Below are 20,383 nucleotides of genomic sequence, written 5' to 3' on the forward strand. Positions count from 1 at the left end.
CACATATATTTTCCTAAATACAACCTGCCCAGTCTGTGTAATGTTACTTGTATGTATATTTCCAGACCACTTGGCATTGGATAACCAATTTTTTTAAAAAGCGAATGTGGTCGGGACTCCTGTGACACTAAGTTGTCTCCTCACAGCAGCTTCAGGAGGCCCCTGCCGTCTGGACAGTGGGTCCTGGCTGCCCCGCAAGAGCGTGTGCCATCCAATGACTGCATGACTACCACGGCCGTCTTCACAGGGGCACACGTCCACTTCCTCTCGTACCTTTGCAGAACGCTAGCCTCTTCTAGGACTTTCAGTGGAGTTAGGCAGGAACTCAACTTCTAATCAGGTTTTCTCTGAGGAGCACTGATTGGAGACATCACAGCCCAGCAGAGCCCTTCTTCCTTTAGAGGTTAACCCTGTCTACAGGACTCTCACCTGCCCTGGGAGTCAACCCCCTGCTTTGCTGTGTTGTTGTTCTGAGTCAAGCTCTCACAGGCCTCAAGCTCCCATTCTCTTGCCTCTGCCTCCTGAGTGCTGGATTACAGATGTACCACTATGCCTGGATTACAGATGTACCACTATGCCTGGATTACAGATGTACCACTATGCCTGGATTACAGATGTACCACTACGCCTGGCTGGAGAAATCCAATTTACTTTATCTGATCTGATACCTATTCTGAGTAGATGCTCTTGAGCAAGTGGTCTTAGATACCCCCTTGAACATTTACTTATTTTGTATGTGTGTGTGCATACTCATGCTTGCACACACGTGCCCATGCCACAGCACACAAGGAGATGAGTGGTCCTCTGCTTCTATCATGTGGATCCCAGGGACTGACTGAATTCAGTGGGGCCTTGGCAGCAACAGCCATTACTGAGATGAGCTCAGCCCAGCCGGGAAGTTCACCACCACCCAACTCCCCTCTTGAGAAAGAGCATCTCTATATTGCCCTGGCTATCCTGGAAATACCCATGTAAACCAGGCTGGCCTTGAGCTCAGATCCACCATCCCCTCCCTGCTTCTCTAGTGCTGGTATTAAAAGTGTACGCCCTCATGCGCAGTTCTAACATTCTTTATAAAACACAACCCTAGCAATCCGAAGGATGCATGAGGCAGTTAAACTTTATTTTCTTGTTTTCTTTAAAGGTTTAATCTAATGCCAAGGGTAAATTAGTAAATGACAGTACCTGATACCAATTAGTAAATTATATAATCCACAAACACCAATGATCCTGGTTGTTGTTTAAAATAATTACACAGATAATTCTTTCCTGTACCACAAAGCTTCTGTGAGGTTTTACTATCTTCAAATACCTGTAGAGGGCTGGAGAGACGGCTCAGGGTTTAAGAGCACCGGCTGCATCCCGGAGGACCTGGGCTCCGTCCCCAGCACTCACCTGGTGGCTCACAACCGTCTGTAACTCTGATTCCAGGGGACCCAACACCCTCTTCTCAACTCCAGGAGCACTAGGCACACATGTGGTGCACAGACATACATGCAGACAAAATACTCATATACATAAAAGAAAATAAATCTAAGAAAAAAAAGACCCTCATATATATATATATACCCATGGAGACAGGCAGTGCTATATTTGGTTTAGTGTCAAAGATCTAATTTAGCTGAATTTGATTTGCAGATGTGCATTCCCCCATAAAATACTTTACCTCCACATCTAGCTCAAGAATGTCTGCAGTCACGTTCATCAGAGAGCCAATATTCGGCTTGGTTCTCCCAAAGTCTCCGTGTACAAATTCTTTAATGTAGCTAGGTCTGTTTAAGGAAAAGATCATGCAGTACCAACTACTTTGGCAAGTGGAAGGGAAAAATAAATAGAATTTTAAAATGTTACAAAAGAGATGCCATTTCTAAACTCGGACTTGAGATGTGCATCTCAGAAAATGAGCTGAATGCCAGCGGCCTGGATGCCAGCACAGTCACCAGAACCTCTGTTTACATCAAACTCACCAGGGGCCACGGCTCTGCTTTGTTTCAGACAGGGTACCCCAGGCTACATGAACTTGACCTGGATCCTCCTGCTTCCACCTTCCAAGTGCTGAGACTGGAAACCTGCAGCATCTCCCACCCCAGCTTTGGGTTATTAGCTCATCTCAAAATGCCAAGGTTCGGGTATACATTAAATTAACTATATAGTTCAATGCCTTTTCTTTTTTTCTTTCTTTCTTTCTTTTTTTTTTTTTTTTTTTCTTTCTTTCTTTCTTTCTTTCTTTCTTTTTTTTTCTTTTCTTTTTTTTTTTTTTTTGAGATAGCATCTCACTGTGTAGATCTAGCCTAGAACTCACTCTGTAGACCAGGCTGGCCTCCAACTCAGAAATCCACCTGCCTCTGCCTCCTGAGTGCTGGGGTTAAAGGCATGTGCCACCATGCCCAACCCAATGCTTTTCTTTTTAACCCCCCCTTTTGTCTCCATTTCTATTTTGATATGTGGTCCCATTTTTTTTAATGATGGCAATTGGTATCTACCAAACGTTAAGTTCCACAAGACCACACAGGAAGTGACCTCAACGATGGGGCTCCTTGTAACACCTTAGCATTAAGATGCAAGGGAGAATTAAGTTATTAATTTAGTCTTCTTTAAAAATAAACGTAATACGCATACATGTGTGTCTCGTGAGTGTACACCATGTTCGGTGACTGTACACCATGTTCGGGTGACGTTGGAGGTCAGAAAGGGAGCAGGACCTCTACCCTGAGGCCGCAGCCTCAGGCAGTTGTGAGCCAAAGATTGTGAGCCAGGTGGTTTTGCTTGGTTGATGTTGTCCGCGTTTTGCTTCCTTCTCTGTGTATGCTCCCGAGTGCTCCGCCATGCACCCCAACCTGACCTTGGAACCACTGTGTAGTCCAGCCTGTCCTGAATAGAAGCAATCCTGTGTGACAGGAATCCAGTGTGAACTACCACACCTGGCTAAATTATTTTTGAGTTGGGTTTAGCAACTTTGTGTTCTCTTTCTAGGTCTTTACATTTTGAAGGCAATGGTTAAATCTGGAATTTGTTCTTAATAAGATTATCATTCCACAGCACTCTGCTGTAGCCCTGACATTATCTGCAAAATACACATCTTCCCCATTGTTCACTAAGAAACAAGAACAAGAACACTGCGTGAGTAAACGGGATCAGTGTAAGTAGTTAATGGCGTCTGCACGGGCAAATGAATGCATCCTCAACACTAGGAAGCAACATTACAAGTTTTCTCACCTCCTCCTCCACTACATGTTCTGAATCAAACAGAGGACATACTGTTATTTAGTAGCTTCCCCCCCCTGAATTCACAGATTCTCTTCAACTGCCATTCTTTTTCTCTGATTTTCTTCAGAGAAAGCCAGTAGTAAAGAAGGAAGCCGACCAAACAGGAGGCCAGACAGTGGGAAGGTCTGGACCTGACTCATGCTGGAGGGATGAGACTGGGGGCAGTCAGCCTGGCTGAGTCGGGGTGCTGGGCTGTGCGAACCTGGGCCAGCACACAGGAACTGAGAACACAAAGGGCATGGACCTCTACGAGAACCACGTGCTGTGCAGTCACCAGTTCCTGGCTGACATATTAAGTACATATATGTAGCTGTTTCCAAAGGGTGTGAGTTTTCCCAAAAGACAAAGAATTCCTTCTTGGCATGTAAATTAAAGATGGGGTTAGTTTTATTTTGTTTTTATAATCTCAGGAAGGCCATGAGGCTCAGTGGTAAGATATGTACTTAGTATGTATGAGCCCTGAGTTCAATCCCCAACACCAAAGTCAAAATAAATTTTAACATTTGTGATTTCTTTGAATTCCATCCACAATAGCCAAATGTGCTCTAAACAATAAAGAAGAAACAGGCTGCCCGTCAGAATCTGCACAAACCATCCCTGATTCAAAGTGCAGAACGTAAAAGGTATTTAGAGTAGATACCCCAGTTCAGCGAGGTCAATCCAGGGCACTCTAGGGTAGTGTAAAGGGGAGAAGAGATGTTTAAGAGAAGGAGAGGCCCCTCAGATACAGCAATGTGATGATAAGACCATCTGGTGACCAGCCCTCGACTCTTCCCACCGGGGAGGGTACGTTGCTGTACACAGAACCATGCACTACCTGCATGCCAAATAAAAGATTTATCATTTCATGCCACTGGAACACACACACACACACACACACACACACACACACACACACACACACACACACACACACGTTGGTTGGGAAGGGCAAAAAGAAAACCAAGCATGGTGAGACATGCCTGTAACCCTAGCACTTGGAAGGCAGAGACAGAATCTGGAGATCAGGGACAGCCTGGGATTCACAGTGAGACGCAGTCTTAAAAGAAAGCAAATATTAAACTAGGCCTAAGACTGCTGGAGCTCTCTGACATTTTCATTAGAAACTCAGTTCTGATCTCAAAGCCACAAGTCAAAATAGGTTATAAACAATTATTAGCATTGGCATGCAGGTATTTAAAACCCTGAGTTACAGTCTTTCTATTTAAAACACAGTCAAAATGCTGGAGTTTGAACACTGTCCAAACCCTGGTGTACTACTGCTCACGGTGGTGACGTGTCACGGTGTTTGGGTTGGGGTTTTCACACAGGCCTGTGTGTAAGTTACGGTCACTCTGTCACAAAGCACCGGACACAGCGTGTGTCGGCATTCCTGTCATCCGGGAGGCACACACACGCTCAGTGTTCATCTTGAGCCTCGGGACAACATGGTGAGCGCTAATCTCAGACTTTAAAGACAGTGAAATCCCTAAAATACCGCTGTTTCTATACCCGTGTTTCATCTGTTGGGCAAACACTTGAAATACTCAGAGGACCAAACAGAGTTATGAATATGTGACTTGTAAAATGTGTAAAAACAGCAAATGAATCAATTAAAAGCACTTTTTGAGTATATCATATGATAAGCACCGGTAAGACACTAGAGCAGAACTGCACATTTCAAAGCTGGCACTGAACTAACTGACGGACACTTCATGGTTTAGAGCAGTTCCGAAACACAAGTGGGAAACAAACTTCAGAAGAAAGTCACTGATTCCCTCCAAAATGTTAAATGAATACACTCAAAACCTCTCCAAAACATCCCAGATCACCCGAGGTAGCACTGGCCTGTAATCCCAGCACTTGGGAGGTAGAGGCAGCAGGATCAGGAGTTCAAGGCCAGCCTGGAGTACAAGAGCCCTGGGGTACAGGAGAACACATCTCTAAGAGAAGTAAGTATCTCCCAGATCAATGGAAGCTGTTGTCGAGGCAGCAGGAGCTACCTGATCCCATCCTGGCTAGGTTTCTGCAATGCAGAGGAGAAGGATACGTTCCAGCTTGGGTCTTCAAATACAGACGAAAATGATGCTCGTCCAGGTAGCGTGTCTCCATAGAGTGGATGGCCCGAGTTCTCACGGCCAAAGGCCTTCGGTGAAGGACCCGGAGAGGTGTTTTCTGGTCAATCTTTAAGTCCTAGAGGAGGATATGATGCAATCACAAGCCACCCACAGCTCACCACATTAGTTCCCATCATTGTCAGAGCAGGATGGGATGCGATAACACAGAACCAGCTGCAGCTCCTTAGGCTCTATCTCAACGGGACTTCTCGTTTTCTGAATACTACCACCCCATCATAAGACGGGGGCCAGGAAGGGAATGATCCCACCGACTCTTCTGCCCTGACACCTAACACATCAGTCAGGATTCTGGCATAGGATTTGTTAGAGGACAACATTGCTACCTTTGTTTTCTAATGCCACAAAGTGACTGACATAAAAGTGAGGACTTCCAGCTTCCAGCATTTCTTATCCCAGCTTTACAAACATAATAGTCACCTGTATCTTAACAATTCAGATTTTTTCAGTGATACATGCTGCTTTTTCTTATAATTACATCAAATTAGAGATTTCCCCATATGCTAGGTGATATAAATTAAGAAATAAGAATTAATACTATAAAAGGTCAACTACTTCAACCTTTTAAAAATAGATTTTAGGCAAACCAGACAAGTTGGTTCTTAAGAACTCTGACTTCTCTGCAGTTTCTTGCTGGAACAGCGCCTCCGAATTTGCATGATGAGTGAGCAGTCTCCACTAAGGAGGGAAAGGCTTCAGCCTGCATTCCTTTCCAGACACCAAGGAAGAAGAGCAAGTTCTGACTGAGGCCGCACTGAAGGGCACGGCTGATCCTAAAGGCAGTCGACAGCCTCTCCCCTGTGCTTTTTATGAGTCTATAATTCTTAGGAGTGAGCTGTCTGCACAGGGATTGACTTTTCTCTGGCTAAAAAGACCAACGTTTTCAAGAATGAACTGTGATGAAGAGTTATAATGATGTATATAGAGACTCAGAGAGCAGAAACACACAGTCTTTAAATTCGCAGGTATGGCCTGGCATGGTGGCACACGCCTTTAATCCCAGCACTCTGGAGGCAGAGGCAGGGGGATCTCTGTGAGTTTGAGGCCAGCCTGGTCTACATAGAGAGGTCCAGGACAGCCAGAGCTTCATGGTAAGACCTTGTCATCGAGAGAGAAAGAGAGACAGAGACACAGAGAGAAATGAACAAACAAATACAAGCAACTATCCAGTGAGAACTCTCTGGCTTCTGTTACTTGACTCCCAGGACTGACTAGGAGCCAATCACCAGAGCCGTAACTCAGGACTCATCAGTACACATGCCATGTGTCCTTTTGGTCTGCTGTTTAGACCACAAAAGGAAACCATTACACCCACTCTGAGCTCTGTACTGTGTTGTCCCACACTGCTGAATTTTCAGAAGCACACAAGCACAGTTTTTCCTCTGAAGTAGGCTGCCCTTTAAAGAGGCGGCAAGCAGTGAACCTGAGGTGGTCTTTTTCTCAGAACAGAGAAATAACTCAGCTTCTATCTCTCAGCCAATGGGAATTTTGTAAACTATAACAATGTCACTAGAAACCAACCCGGCCCAGCAGTGTGCCCGGGAGTGGTCTCTTACCACTTCCAATGTCCCTACACAGCCACCTTTCTATGTTACTTTTGAGTTGGAGCCACGGTAACCCCCAAACTGGGCTGTTTTGTCTTGTTTTTGCAGTGCTGGGAATCAGATCGAGGGCCTTGCCGTAGGCAAGCACCCTGACACTGAGCTACACCCCAGCCCTTGAATCTATTTTTAATGGACTTATTTCTCACTGAGCCTCAATGCCAGCTCCCAAACCTTTTTTTTTTTTTTAATGAATTTCCTTTTTAATAGCATTCTAAATGATTCATACATTTACATTTTTGGTGGGTTTTTGGTTTGGTTTTTTAGACAGGATCTCACTATGTAGACCAGGCTGGCCTTGAACTCAGAGATCTGTCTGCCTTTGCTTACTCAGTGCGGGCTTAAAGACATGTACCATTATATTCAGCTGATTTATACATCTATGAAGGGATATATGATCTTACAGACTCCATAAATCTGTCTGCGTTCTTAAAGGTATGTCTGTACTGTATCTACTTCTCTGGGGCTGGAGATGTGGCTCACTTGGCACACTGCTTGCACATCCCTGGGTTCAATCCCTAGCACAGCACAAAAACAGGCGTGGTGACACATCCCTGTAATCCAGCACTCAGAGGTGGATGCAGGAAGATCAGAGGGGCAGCATCATCCTCGGCTACACAGTGAGTTTGAGGGCAGTGTGGGCTACACAGTAACCTGTCTCAATCAAACCACAACAAAACCCAAACTCCTGTCCTGAAGGCCCTAGGCAAGAGCAAAGCGCAAAGCCTGTGGAGGTGACAGGCGTCGCTGGGTGGACATTCACATCTCTCGCTGTGCTTGTCTCCTGAGTCAGACTCTGACACTGTAGTCTTTCCCCAACGTTTTTTGATAAGCACAGACACACACTAAGCCACATTAAGTAAAACCATGCCCTGCTTCTGGCTTTAATTTGAATAGCTACAGGATGCTCGTTCCACCACTAGCTCACCCAGAGCTGCTCTGCTGGCTTGCTTAGTCTCACTCACAGCCCAGGCTGGTCCTGAACTCACACCTTCATGTGCTGTGCCACTACATCCAGCTAATGTCATTTTCTTTCCAGTTTGACACTGCTGATTTTGCCACTTTTAACAAAGTCAGAAAAGCTCCTTTCACGCACGGCCTTCCGCAGGAGTCACGCTCCGCAGAAAGCCTGTCAACAGAGGTGAGGTCATCAGCACGGTTGGTTCTTCTTACAGGACTGCCATTGCCTTCCAAGAGCTTCTGTCTGCCTTCCTGACTTAAGGAATGGAGTAATGCCATCTATTACTTTGTCCTGGAGGTGGAACAGCATTTCAAACGATTCTTGATCATGGAGTTGTTCCTTTTCAACGATCTATTCATATCCTTTATCCATTTTTTTAATCTATTCAGTACTATACTTTTCATGACTAAGTATAAATCTTATTTATGAACATTTTTGCCATATTGTTTTCTACATAACCACACATGTGTGTACACACAGCACATTTGGATGTGCTGAAATCAGAAGGCATTACCCTCTAGTTATTCTTACAGATTTCTTCTTAGGGAAACTTAGGATAACATTTTCCCTATGTTAACAAGCACCACTTTAAAGAATCAGTTCTTTGAGGTAGGGTCTTGCTGTACTTCCCAGGCTGACACTTGTGGTCCTCTTGTCCGGATCTTCTAAGCCACCACACTCAGCTCCACCACATAATTTTAAAGATCTGGGTAGTGAGACTCCGGTATACAGATAAGTTATGTACGCTGTGCGCTCAGTTATGCTCACTCAAGCCTTGACTGCTCTCTCTCCGGTGTCTGCACAGGACAGAAGGCCACAGTGTCCTTCACCGTCACTAGAGTCTCTTGTGTCTGCCCCCACAGCTCGGGGGTAAGGCACACGTGGCCACGCCTGGTTTTAACATGGAGCTGAAACCCAGACTCACGCTGGGGGATGTCTTTCTGTACACTGTGAATATATGCTGTTCCCATTAGTCAATAAATAAGCTGCTCTGGCCTAGGCAAGGCAGCTTAGAGGCAGATGGGAAATCCAAGGAGAGAGACAGGAGAGAGAAGGGCAGAGTCTGTGGAGACGCCAGCCTGCTGCCCACGGAGCAACATGCCAGCAGACTGGTAAAGCCACAGAACTCATGGCGAAACACAGATGAATAGAAATGGGTTAATTTAAGATATAAGAGCTAGCTAGCAAGAGGCCTGCCATAGACCATACAGTTTGTAAATAATATCAAGCCTCTGAGTGATTTTATAAGCAGCTGCTGGACCACAGGGCTGGGTGGGGCTGGAGAAAAATTTCCACTACGTTTGGCTGTCCAACATGTTGGCTGGAGTTTCCACTTAAAACCTGAGAAAACTTAATAAGAGATTCTAAATTGGAGCCAAAAACAGCTTCCTACTTCATGTCTCATTCAGGCCGAGATACAGGGACACCATGGAACAGAGACGCCACAGCATTCCGGCTTGAGCACAGCATGGCTGATTCCTACATCAGTACACAGGTGTCTCCAAGCTGTGCAGCATGCTGCATGGCAGATTTAGCTTTTACTCATACAGACAAATGGCAGATTTAGCTTTTACTCATACAGACAAAGGGTTTATGGGTCAGCTGTAGGCTACCTGGAGGCAGCATGGACCCCAGAGTGGGCAGGGTAAGAGTGACCCTCCTGGGTACCTCTGCCATGTTGAGAAGCTGCAGTGGGTGGAGTCAGCAGCCAGGGCTGCTGCTTCAATCTTAGCCACGCTGCAGTTTGCAATGATGAGAAAAGGATTACAGATACACAGAAGAGAGATTCAGATGGAATAAACCTCTAAATGGCTTACATTATATGTAAAAATGTATGTAGGCTTGGAAGAGAGAGGAAAAGGAGGATAGACAGTTATATAAAGAAATAGATAATTTTAAAAAATAAAAGTCTTTAATAAAACAGTAAAAGTAATATAAAAAATGGTCATGTAAAGATGGAAATTCCACAGAGAGTCTGGATTATATTGTCTTTGGGATTTTTTACTGGAGAGAGACATGTGATTGTAAAGGCTGCTGAGTTAAACCAATATATATATTTAAAGGTATCTGGACTTCAGAATTCATGTCTAAGCATATATTGCTTTGGAAAAGAGGTTCTGCTTTTGTTTCCATAGAAGATAAGAACCTGTGGATTCCTTCCAGATTAATAGGGTTCCATCATGGAAGACCCCGAGAGGTCTCCAGATGATCCAACATCCAGAACAGTGTCAAGGCAACTGGCTCAGAGAACACAGCCTCACAGACTACTCCAGTCAGGACTTGACCATAATCCTAAAATTTTCTTTGTGTCCCCTATAAGACTACCAGCAACCCCCATCAGCAGGAGGTAGCCTAGAAAACTACACCCACATTCCCAAAAAGTGGATTATGGATATTTGTCTTTGTTCATGGGTTGGTTACAAATTGTTATTGGTCATAGTCAATCTCTTTCTAAAATTAAAAACAGGGGATATGATATAGATAGGATAAAAGGGTAGATTACTGAATCTACTTTTAAAGAGCAACAACTTGTTTAAAATGTTTTACATTGCTATGGATTTTAGTTTATTTATACAAATTTAAAATTAATTTTGTTATACTATATATATTTTTGTTTAAGGTATTATGTTTATGCAACTCATTTAAAATTGTAATGTATAATTAAGAAATACAGATTAAAGTAATCTAGGATAATCAAACTTATAGTTATGTTAATTAAGTTTTCTAGGTATACACAAATATATTTCAATTAGGTAGGTAATTTTCAAACACCTCAAAAACCTACAGAATATGGCATTAAAAATGTTTTAAAAAATAGACTTTCTGGACAGTGAGACATGTCTGCTCCTGGTAGCACCAATTTACTTCAAAGAGGATGATGGGCATCGAAGAAACTCCTTATGGAGTTTGCTTTCCTTATGGCAAAAGTAGCCATTTGGGCAAGAAACTGTTCTTGCCTGGACTGCTTGACAAAATGTTGTATCAACTGGACATGCAGGACCCATGGAAAAGTGACCACTAAATTTTGCCAAAACAAGGCAAGATGGTCCTTCAGGTTCCTGCTTTGCAGAGGAGGCTGCCAGACACTTTACAGGACACAGGGAGAAGCAACTGAGAAACTCTAGACCTATAGGCTGAAGATGGATGCCACAATGTTGCAGAGAAACTTTGGGTGACTGTCCAGGCAGCCAGCTGTCTCTGTCATTTCTAAAATTTTAGAAGTTGCTTACAAAGCACTTCCTGTTTACTTAGGTAATATTATATCCTTCTGGTGTCTTTGATGTAGTTGAAGACTAGACAGTTATAATTTTCCTTGGTTACGGTAAAAGATAAATTAGATATGAAACTTTAGACTCACAAATATAGAAGTTGATAAAATATTTTTTTTTAATTTTGCCAAATACAAATAGACTAGATACTGTAATTGTAATTCTTACTTGATAACTGTTTGTTATATATATTTTTACTATATCAAAGCTAAAACTGGGCTGGAGAGATGGCTCGGTAGTTAAGAACACTGGCTGCTCTTCTAGAGTCATGAGATCAATTCCCAGCAACCACATGGTGGTTCACAACCATCTGTAATAGGATCTGATGCCCTCTTCTGGCATGAAGGCATAAGTGCAGACAGACACATCTAATATATATATTAAAAAGAAAAAAAAGCACTAAAAAGAAAAGTAAATGCCACACAGATAGTAAAATGTATGTGTGTGTGTGTATATATATATATCTGTATGCTGTGAGTATATGTTGTTCCCAATGGTTAATAAATAAGTTGCTTTGGCCTATGGCAAGGTCATAGGAAATCCAAGGACAGGATAGAGAAAGGCAGAGTCTGGAGAGACGCCAGCCTGCTGCCCAAGGAGCAACATGCCAGCAGACTGGTAAAGCCACGGAATACATGGCGAAAGACAGATGAATAGAAATGGGTTAATTTAAGATATAAGAGCTAGCTAGCAAGAGGCCTGCCATAGGCTACACAGTTTGTAAATAATATCAAGCCTCTGAGTGATTATTTTATAAGGGACTGCGGGGCCAGGTGAACCAGAGAAAACTTTCAACTACTCAGGTCCTCATTCTTGCAGGGCGAGCTCTTACCCACTGGGACTGTCTTTACAGGAGAGACAAGGACTGTTCAACAGGACGAGCAGGCCCTCGACAGTGACATTCTCACAGAATACATGTGCTTCATATAACTGTTACACTTCATTCACTCATATATATGTGATTTTAGTATCAATTCTATTAAATACATTTTATTTTATATTTAATTTTTATAGATAACCAAATATAATAGCACTCCTCAATATTTTCTATGTGGCTGGTACCATTTGAAATGCTTTGTACAACTGAACTAATTTAGTTTTTCTAACATAATTTCACAGATGAAGCATAGAGGCTAAGGATTTGTCCAGAGTCTTACAACTACGAAATGTAGACCCAGGGTTTTTAACCTGTGAGTCTCTTTTGCCTTTTTTTTTTTTTTTTTTTTTTTTTTTCTTTTTTGATTTTCGAGACAGGGTTTCTCTGTGTAGCCCTAGCTATTCCGTAACTCACTCTGTAGACCAGGCTGGCCTTGAACTCAGAGATATACCTCCTCTGCCTCCTGAGTGCTGGGATTAAAGGTGTGCACCACCACCGCCACCCATCGGAACACTGCTTCTCCCAAGAGTTAGACAAGCATCCGATCACTCTGCCAGTGAACTGGAAAACCAGGATTTGAATGTAGGTCACAGACCCCAAAGCCTAGGCACTGCGGCTTGCTGGTAATAAACTAGAAGACAACGGCTTTTTAATATGCAGAAGAAAAAGAAAACAAATCAAAAACTGCAGGTAAAGTACCTTTAAGTCATTTAGGAATCCAATGTCTTTCTTCTGTATGACTTTATTCGTCCAAATCAAGGCACTGTAGGTCTTGGTCTTACCCTCCTCACCTTCCTTCATATACCCGATTGCCTCTCTAAACACCAATAACAGAGGAAAGTTTGTCCCAGAACATAAAATACACACAAACCTTGTCCCAAATCTCTGCTCCCTTACAACAGCTTGGCTGAGGTATAAACTGTACATTCTATGAACTCTACTGTTTCTGGAGCTCTGCATCTAGCATAGTCTGGCTTACGGCACTCCCACTGCCCCCAGAAGGGCCCTCCACACCCAGCAGCTCTTTCTTCCGATTCCTTTCCCAAGCCCAGGATGACCTACCACTACTTGACTTTCTACCTACTAGGTACGATCACAGAGTGGTGACTGACTGGCTTCTGTCCTTCACAATGCTGTCAAGGTCAAGGGCATCTATAGTGCAGTATGAATCAGTACTCCATACCTCTTTATTTTTAAGAAAAACAAAGCAAACAAACAAACCATATCACACTGGAGGGGTACATAGTAGGTCCCCCTTGCCCATGAATTCACTTTGCCTGCTGTCAACCTCCTACTAAAAGTATTACATACAAAACTTAAAAACAGGCAATTGATGCTTACCTTATAGTATACTGCTACAATTGCCATGTTTTATTATTAGCAATTATTTTTTCATGGCTTTTTAAAAAAGATTTTTTATTTTATGTGTATATGTGAGTGTTTGCATGTATGTATGTATGTCACATGAGTGCCTGGTGTCCTTGGAGTCCAGGAAAGGGAATCAGATCCCCCAGAGTGGGAGGTACAGGTTGTGAGTCACCATGTGTGCTGGGAACTGAACCCAGGTCCTCTGCAAGAACAGCCAGTGCTCTCTCTGGCCCTGACTGGTTCTCGGTTTTTTTTAGTCAAACATTTTCATCAATTATGAACTGTCAGATAATTCAGCATTATCTGCAGTCTTGGGTACCACAGCAAGAAGAATACATCTTCCAAGGATAAGAAGAGACAACAATTTCACATTGTGTTTTCTATAGATAGATAAGCGGTATCTACTTAAAAAAAAAACAAAACAAAACATAATTGTTTTATGCAATCCAGGCTGGCCTGAAATTCACTACTTGGCCAAGGTAATCCCTGAATCCCAACCTTACTGCCTTGGCCTCCCAGTTAGAAATTACAGGCCCGTGCTACCACTGTCTTCTTCTCTGCTTTGTGAAAACACTACTACGAACATCCCTGGCAATCTTTGGGTGACGTATGTTTTCACTTCTGTCACTGAGTGATACCTAGAAGGGGAACTGCTAGGTCATATGGTCACCTTACGTTTGAATTTCTGACAGACGGTCAACGTGCCATTCTGAGTGGCCCCACTTTCAACCCCATTAGCAATGTGCATGACAGTTTCTCTATGCCCTCACCAGCATCTGTTATTTTATTTTATTTTTTCAATGACAGCCTTCCTCGGGGGTGTGAGTGAGCCTTAGCTCACTGCAGCTGTGACCTGCACAGCCCTAGTGTAAGATGCTGCGCATCATTTCACGTTCGTTGACTACTCACACATCCTTCCTGGAGAAATGTCTACTTAATCATTTTCCCATTTCTTAATTGGAGTTGGATTTTTTTTCTTAATATAATCTGTGTGCAATCCCCTTCCCAAATATATGATCTACGAAAACGTCCATTTAGAATCTCTCCAGCATGCCCATCCTCACCTGGTGACAAGCTGCAAGTCACGTACTTGGATTTTGTCAGATGACTTATTAATTTTCTGTAGCAGCAGAAAAAGAAAGACAATTATCAACTCTAGCTCAGTCACGGGGTTGCACAAACAAGATGCGTGCACACAAGTGTTTACCTGCTGGAGCTCCTTGACTTCTTGTGAAGTGAAATGCACTCTATGAGGGTTGAGCAGCTCCACCGCGAAGGGCCTTCCTGGAAGTGCACGCCCATCATGAAACAGAAACGTGTCGATGGAGTTAACATTTGGGCAGAGGCAGGAGGTGTGAGAACGGGCTGAGCACTAGAGGCCTGACGGTTCAGTAACATGACTACATCTGGGGGAGGGGAGAAAGTATGAAGAGCAAAGGGGCTTTCGGGGGCTGGGGCAGGAAGGCTGATGTGAAAATGACTGCCTTCCCAGAGGGCTGCACACAAGCCTGTGTTAATTACAAAATAAAATTTAAACAACCACTAATTAAGTTGGTTACACTAAAGGAACTAACATTGTCATAGAGAGCAATGCCCAGATACAACAAGGTGAGATCCATTCTCCCAGTTAATCTACTAGTGACAGGAACAACTGTGATTCCACAAGGGGAAGGAACTACAAACATCAAACAGCTCAACATTAATTCTCATTATCTTTCTGATAACTCAACAAGATGAAACGAGAGAGAGAAATGAAGGCCAAAAGGGTAGAATCATTTTCAATAAAGATAGACATATTGAAAAATTCTGAGATATTCTGTTTGTTTTTTGAGATAGGGTTTCTACATAGTTCTGACTGTCCTGGAACTTACTATGTAGACCAGGCTGGCCTTGAACTCAGAGATCCATCTGCTTTTGCCTCCAGAGGCATGGGCTACCACCAACTGGTCTGAAAAGTTCTTAAATGGAGTAACTAATGAACTTTGAGGGGAAAACTTTTTCTTCTTAATGCACATGAAGTCCATTACAGATTACAGCCTGTGGTAAGGACGTCTCTGAAGAAATGACTGCTGTTCAGACACAAATCATGGTCTACAGAGGTAGCTGCACAAGCCACATGCTTCCCATGTAGAGGAGCCTGGGTCCTCCCACTGTGGTTCTAAGTGACTACAGAAAGCTACTGTCTCACAGGTGATTATCAGCAGCCAGTTCTCATCATGTGGTATTGAGGCCATCTTACCATTTCCTAAAGTTCTCACATCTACATCTTCTCTTCCAGAGGATGAGAAATTAAAACCTGTAAGAAGCAGAACGAGGGGAGGAAAGGATGAGAGACAGCAGCTCTAGTATACTTTGTCCCAACCGCTGGCAGAAATGCACTGAAGGACTTGTGGTCCCAGCAATCCATGGGAGAGGACCTCAAGCAATAATGATCACCCCATCTCTAATCTCAATATTGGCTAAAAACAGTGATGATAATAATAAATACTACTCATTATAGGTACTGGGGTAAAATTATACACACATCATTTAATCCTCATTATAACTTGATGAAGAATTAAATAAATGAACATTACACTTCATAGATTTAGGTAATATTAAACAATCCAGTGGCAGAGCTATGTATTTCTGACATCAAAGCCAGAGTTTAGCTAGCATCTATATCACCATCTCATAGATAGGCAAGGCTAAAGGAAGGCCCCACCTCCTTGGCCACTGGCTTGCGGCAAAAACTTTGTCTTTTTTCTTAAAGCAGGCATAACAACAAGAGCAATCATGTTAAAAATTAAACTCTATGGGAAAAAAAGTGAGAGAAGAAAGGTCTGACCTTTAAATAGCAAATTGAGTATATAACCAAACCCAACATGGAGCCATGTTAAAATCACTGAACAAACCAAGATGAATTTATCCCCACAGAGCAAAGCTGAGAATGTGAGACAGGGAAAATAGTTTTAAGGATCTACACAGTAATGCTCACAGATGCAGATCAGACAGAAGACTGTCGCCACAGCAAACACCTGAGCAGGCATCACTCCAAGTGCTTTAAAACAGATGGCACTGGCACTGTTTTCATTTTCCTTCTAAAGAAGGTGAGACAGGCAGGATGAATCCACTGCCAAAAGTCACATCAGATTAAGAAATGCAGATCTGGTAGCCACCCACGGCCAGTGGATCAGGCACTCTGACACCAGGTTACACTGGACCACAAGACATAAGCAGGGTCAGGGCTGAGAAGGGCTGGAGGCTCTGGGAACCTGAGTAGTCTGTACAACGATGACATTTAAGGTCTCGGACAAAGAGGAAGCAGCAGCAGGGGTCTGGTTCACAAAGCACTGGTGTGTTCACTCAGGATGTCTGCTGGGGCGACACACGGTGCGTGACGTTAGAGAGACAGGAAACAAGGTGGACAAGGTCCTCATCCTCAGAGTCACCCTTTATGGAGAATCAGCGAGTCTAATGTGACATGTAGACACAGGTCAGGAGACAAATGTAAGGACACTCCTGCACTGTGAGCACAATTCTAGTTTTTACCCTTTATTCTATTTCTTACTGCAGTGTTACATGCACTTGTGTGCGTGAGATGGTCTGTGAGTACAGGCGTGTGCCATGGTGTACATGCAGAGGACCTGGGGATCAAACTCGGGCCATGGATCTTAGCAGCAAATGCCTTCAGCCACTGAGCCATGTCACCAGCTCCCATTTAGAAATGTTTTCCAACTTGAAACTAAGAAAACACTCTGGAACTTAGAATAGAAATCATTTATAGGGGAAAACCCTTAAAACTTTATAAAGTGTATAATGAGGACTAGCTGGAAGTCTTTAGTACTAGAGAATAAATGCTTAAAACTTACTTTTCTGAATCTCAACTGTGTCTCGCCTAATTCCCTAAGTGCCGGGTTTTAAGCATTTCCTCAAAGGGAAGGACATGCCAAAAACCAATGAAGAGCAGTGATTATCTGGACCACTAGGCGGCTCAGCTACACAGCGGCTCTCAGGCCCCGGCGGGTGCCAGCTGACTGAAGGCTTGAAGGCCCCAGAATGCCAAGACACATAGCTTGGACTTTACCTTGTAACTCATCATGCCCACAGGGAACTGACCCAACAAACATTTTAGTCAGTAAATAAAGTAGTAAATGTAGTATTAGGGGAAAATGTCCTAGACTCATTGATTTTGAGTGTGTCAATACTTAGTACTCCTTAACTACAGGATTAGCAAGTACATAACAGGATGTGCCATTAAAGCAATGAGAGACAAGTTTGTATGTCCTCCTTAGGGACAGAGTGGTTATCATGAAACAGAGCTGCTCACCCAGCTCTTGTCTATTCCATACAGTTGTCAAACTTAAGGAGGCAACTGCTAAACTCATCTTCCCAGAGTCCGCGACATGAACCACTGACCAGAAATAACACGTCACCCAGCTGAGAAGCATGGTTGGCAAATGCTGCTATCAGTCAGGAACTCTGAACAAGCTTATACCACCCACCCTCACACAGGAGCAGGGGGCACCCAGGTCCAGCAGACTATACCACCCACCCACCCTCACACAGGAGCAGGGGGCACCCAGGTGAGAAGACTATACCACCCACCTACCCCGCACACAGGAGCAGGGGGCACCCAGGTCCAGCAGACTATACCACCCACCCCCACACACAGGAGCAGGGGCACCCAGGTGAGAAGACTATACCACCCACCTACCCGCACACAGGAGCAGGGGGCACCCAGGTCCAGCAGACTATACCACCCACCCCGCACACAGGAGCAGGGGGCACCCAGGTCCAGCAGACTATTGTTTTTCAGCAAGCTCTCAATCAGTTTCTCTATGAACATGCAATCTGCTTTTGTTTCTTGTTTTGGGGTTTTTGTTGTTGTTTTGAGATAGGTTCTTGCTGTGTAGCCCTGGCGGGACTGGAACTAGGTTGTTCTAAACTCAGAGATCAGACCACCTCTGCCTCCTGAATGTTGGGATGAAAGGCCTACATCATCATCGCCCTGGCCTGTGTCTTTGTTGTGTGTTTGTTTGGAGACAGAGTTTCAGGAGCCCAGACTGGTCTCAAACCACCTTATAGTAAGGATGATCTTAAATTTGTGGGTCTCCGGTCTCTACCGTCCAAGTACCAGGATTCTAGGCCTGTGCCACCATGCCTAACTCAATGGTGCTGGGAATCGATCCCAGGGCAACTGAGCTACATCCTCAGCCTCACAGCTGTCACTTTCAAGTGGGGGACAGTACCTTCCCTTCTAGTGGAAGGGCCATAAATACCTTCATGAACACGTACATGAAAAACTGCCACTGCAGTCCCTGAGCCCTGAAACAGCCAGGGGCTTGAGACCTAAACAGTCCAAACTGAAGATCCCCGAATTCCCATAGAAAGGAAGTGAGGCAGAACCCCCTCACACACCCCAAAATCGAGCAAGGTGCCTTTTCTTTGTTCTTTTTGGTACAGTGCTGAGATGCAAAGCCAGAGCCCAGTGCATGGTGAATGACACCTTCAGCCCAGGAGAGGCTTTTAAGCGGAGCTTATTTTCAAGTCTTCAGTAAATGATAGCAGTTTGCAAATATTAAGCAGGTGAAATGCCTCAAAGTCTTTTTCCTAAAAATCTGGAAATATTAGGCTTCTAGGTTATTTTTCTTCTCTGTTCAGAAATAATTCATGTCAGCTAGGGAAACGGCTGAGTCACTTGTCTCCTGTGTGAGCACGAGCAGCCAAGTGCACGACAGCTCCTGTGACACAGAGCCAGTCCAGACAGCTCCGTGTGAGCACAGAGCAAGCACAGACCACCCGTTGAGCAGAGCACAAGTGCACAGACCAGCTCCCGTGTGAGCACGAGCAGCCAAGTTCACAGACCAGCTCCGTGTGAGCACGAGCAGCCAAGTGCACAGACCAGCTCCCGTGTGAGCACGAGCAGTCCAACAGCTGTGAGCACAGAGCCAAGTGCACAGACCAGCTCCCGTGTGAGCACCAGGAGCCAAGTGCACAGACCAGCTCCCGTGTGAGCACCAGGAGCCAAGTGCACAGACCAGCTCCCGTGTGAGCACCAGCAGCACAGACACCCGTTGAGCACAGAGCAAGTCACAGACACCCGTGTGAAAGCAACACAGACAGCCTTGACCAGACTAGTAGAGGATGGCTCCACAGCAAGAGTACTTTCTGCTCTTGAACATCAGGAGGCTCACAAACACCCAGAACTCCAGCTTCAGGGGACACAATGCTCTTATCTCCCCTAAGCACAGCACTCACATGCACCCCCACCATACACATATACATACACACACACACAAACACACACACACACACACACATACACATACACACACATATACATAGACATACATACACACACATACACACACATACATACACACACATACATACACATATACATATACACACACATACATACACACATATACACACACAAATACATACATGTACATACACATATACATACATGCACACACACATATACATACACATACATACATACACACATATACATACACATACATACACACATATACATATACACACACATATATATACACACACATACATACACACATATACACAAATACATACATACACACATACATACACACATATACATACACACAGACATACATACACATATACACACACATACATGCACACATACACATATACACACACATACATGCACACACACATATACATACATACACATATACATATACACACACATATACACACACAAACACATACATACACATATACAGACACACATATTATACAGTTTAAAAAATAAAAATCTTTTTAAAAAGTGAAGTGAACAGAGAAACCCTGTCTTGCAAAACCAAAAAAAAAAAGTGAAGTGAAGTGTGACGAAATGTGTCCGTAACTTGGTGGGTATGGTGAATACAAGCAGGTCCCTGGCGCTCACTGGCTGG

At 43.8% G+C, this 20,383-nt stretch overlaps 1 protein-coding gene across 6 annotated transcripts in view; it reads right to left on the bottom strand.

Annotated features, from left to right (window-relative positions):
* Pus10 (pseudouridine synthase 10) overlaps positions 1-20,383 on the bottom strand; it is a 78,028-nt gene that overhangs the window by 5,030 nt on the left and 52,615 nt on the right. For 5 of the 6 annotated variants that reach the window (XM_028876372.2, XM_028876374.1, XM_028876373.2 and 2 more), the window contains 6 exons: positions 15,697-15,753; positions 14,665-14,741; positions 14,522-14,577; positions 12,789-12,906; positions 5,297-5,439; positions 1,667-1,766 (listed from right to left, as the gene is read on the bottom strand). In XM_028876372.2, the coding sequence (XP_028732205.2) occupies positions 1,667-1,766; positions 5,297-5,439; positions 12,789-12,906; positions 14,522-14,577; positions 14,665-14,741; positions 15,697-15,753 (551 nt within the window). Of the gene's footprint in view, positions 1-1,666; positions 1,767-5,296; positions 5,440-6,462; positions 8,235-12,788; positions 12,907-14,521; positions 14,578-14,664; positions 14,742-15,696; positions 15,754-20,383 lie in introns of those variants that run through there. The other variant, XM_028876375.2, reaches the window with a different exon arrangement.

This window comes from Peromyscus leucopus, chromosome 10, assembly GCF_004664715.2.
Source record: "Peromyscus leucopus breed LL Stock chromosome 10, UCI_PerLeu_2.1, whole genome shotgun sequence".
Taxonomy (NCBI): Eukaryota; Metazoa; Chordata; class Mammalia; order Rodentia; family Cricetidae; genus Peromyscus; species Peromyscus leucopus.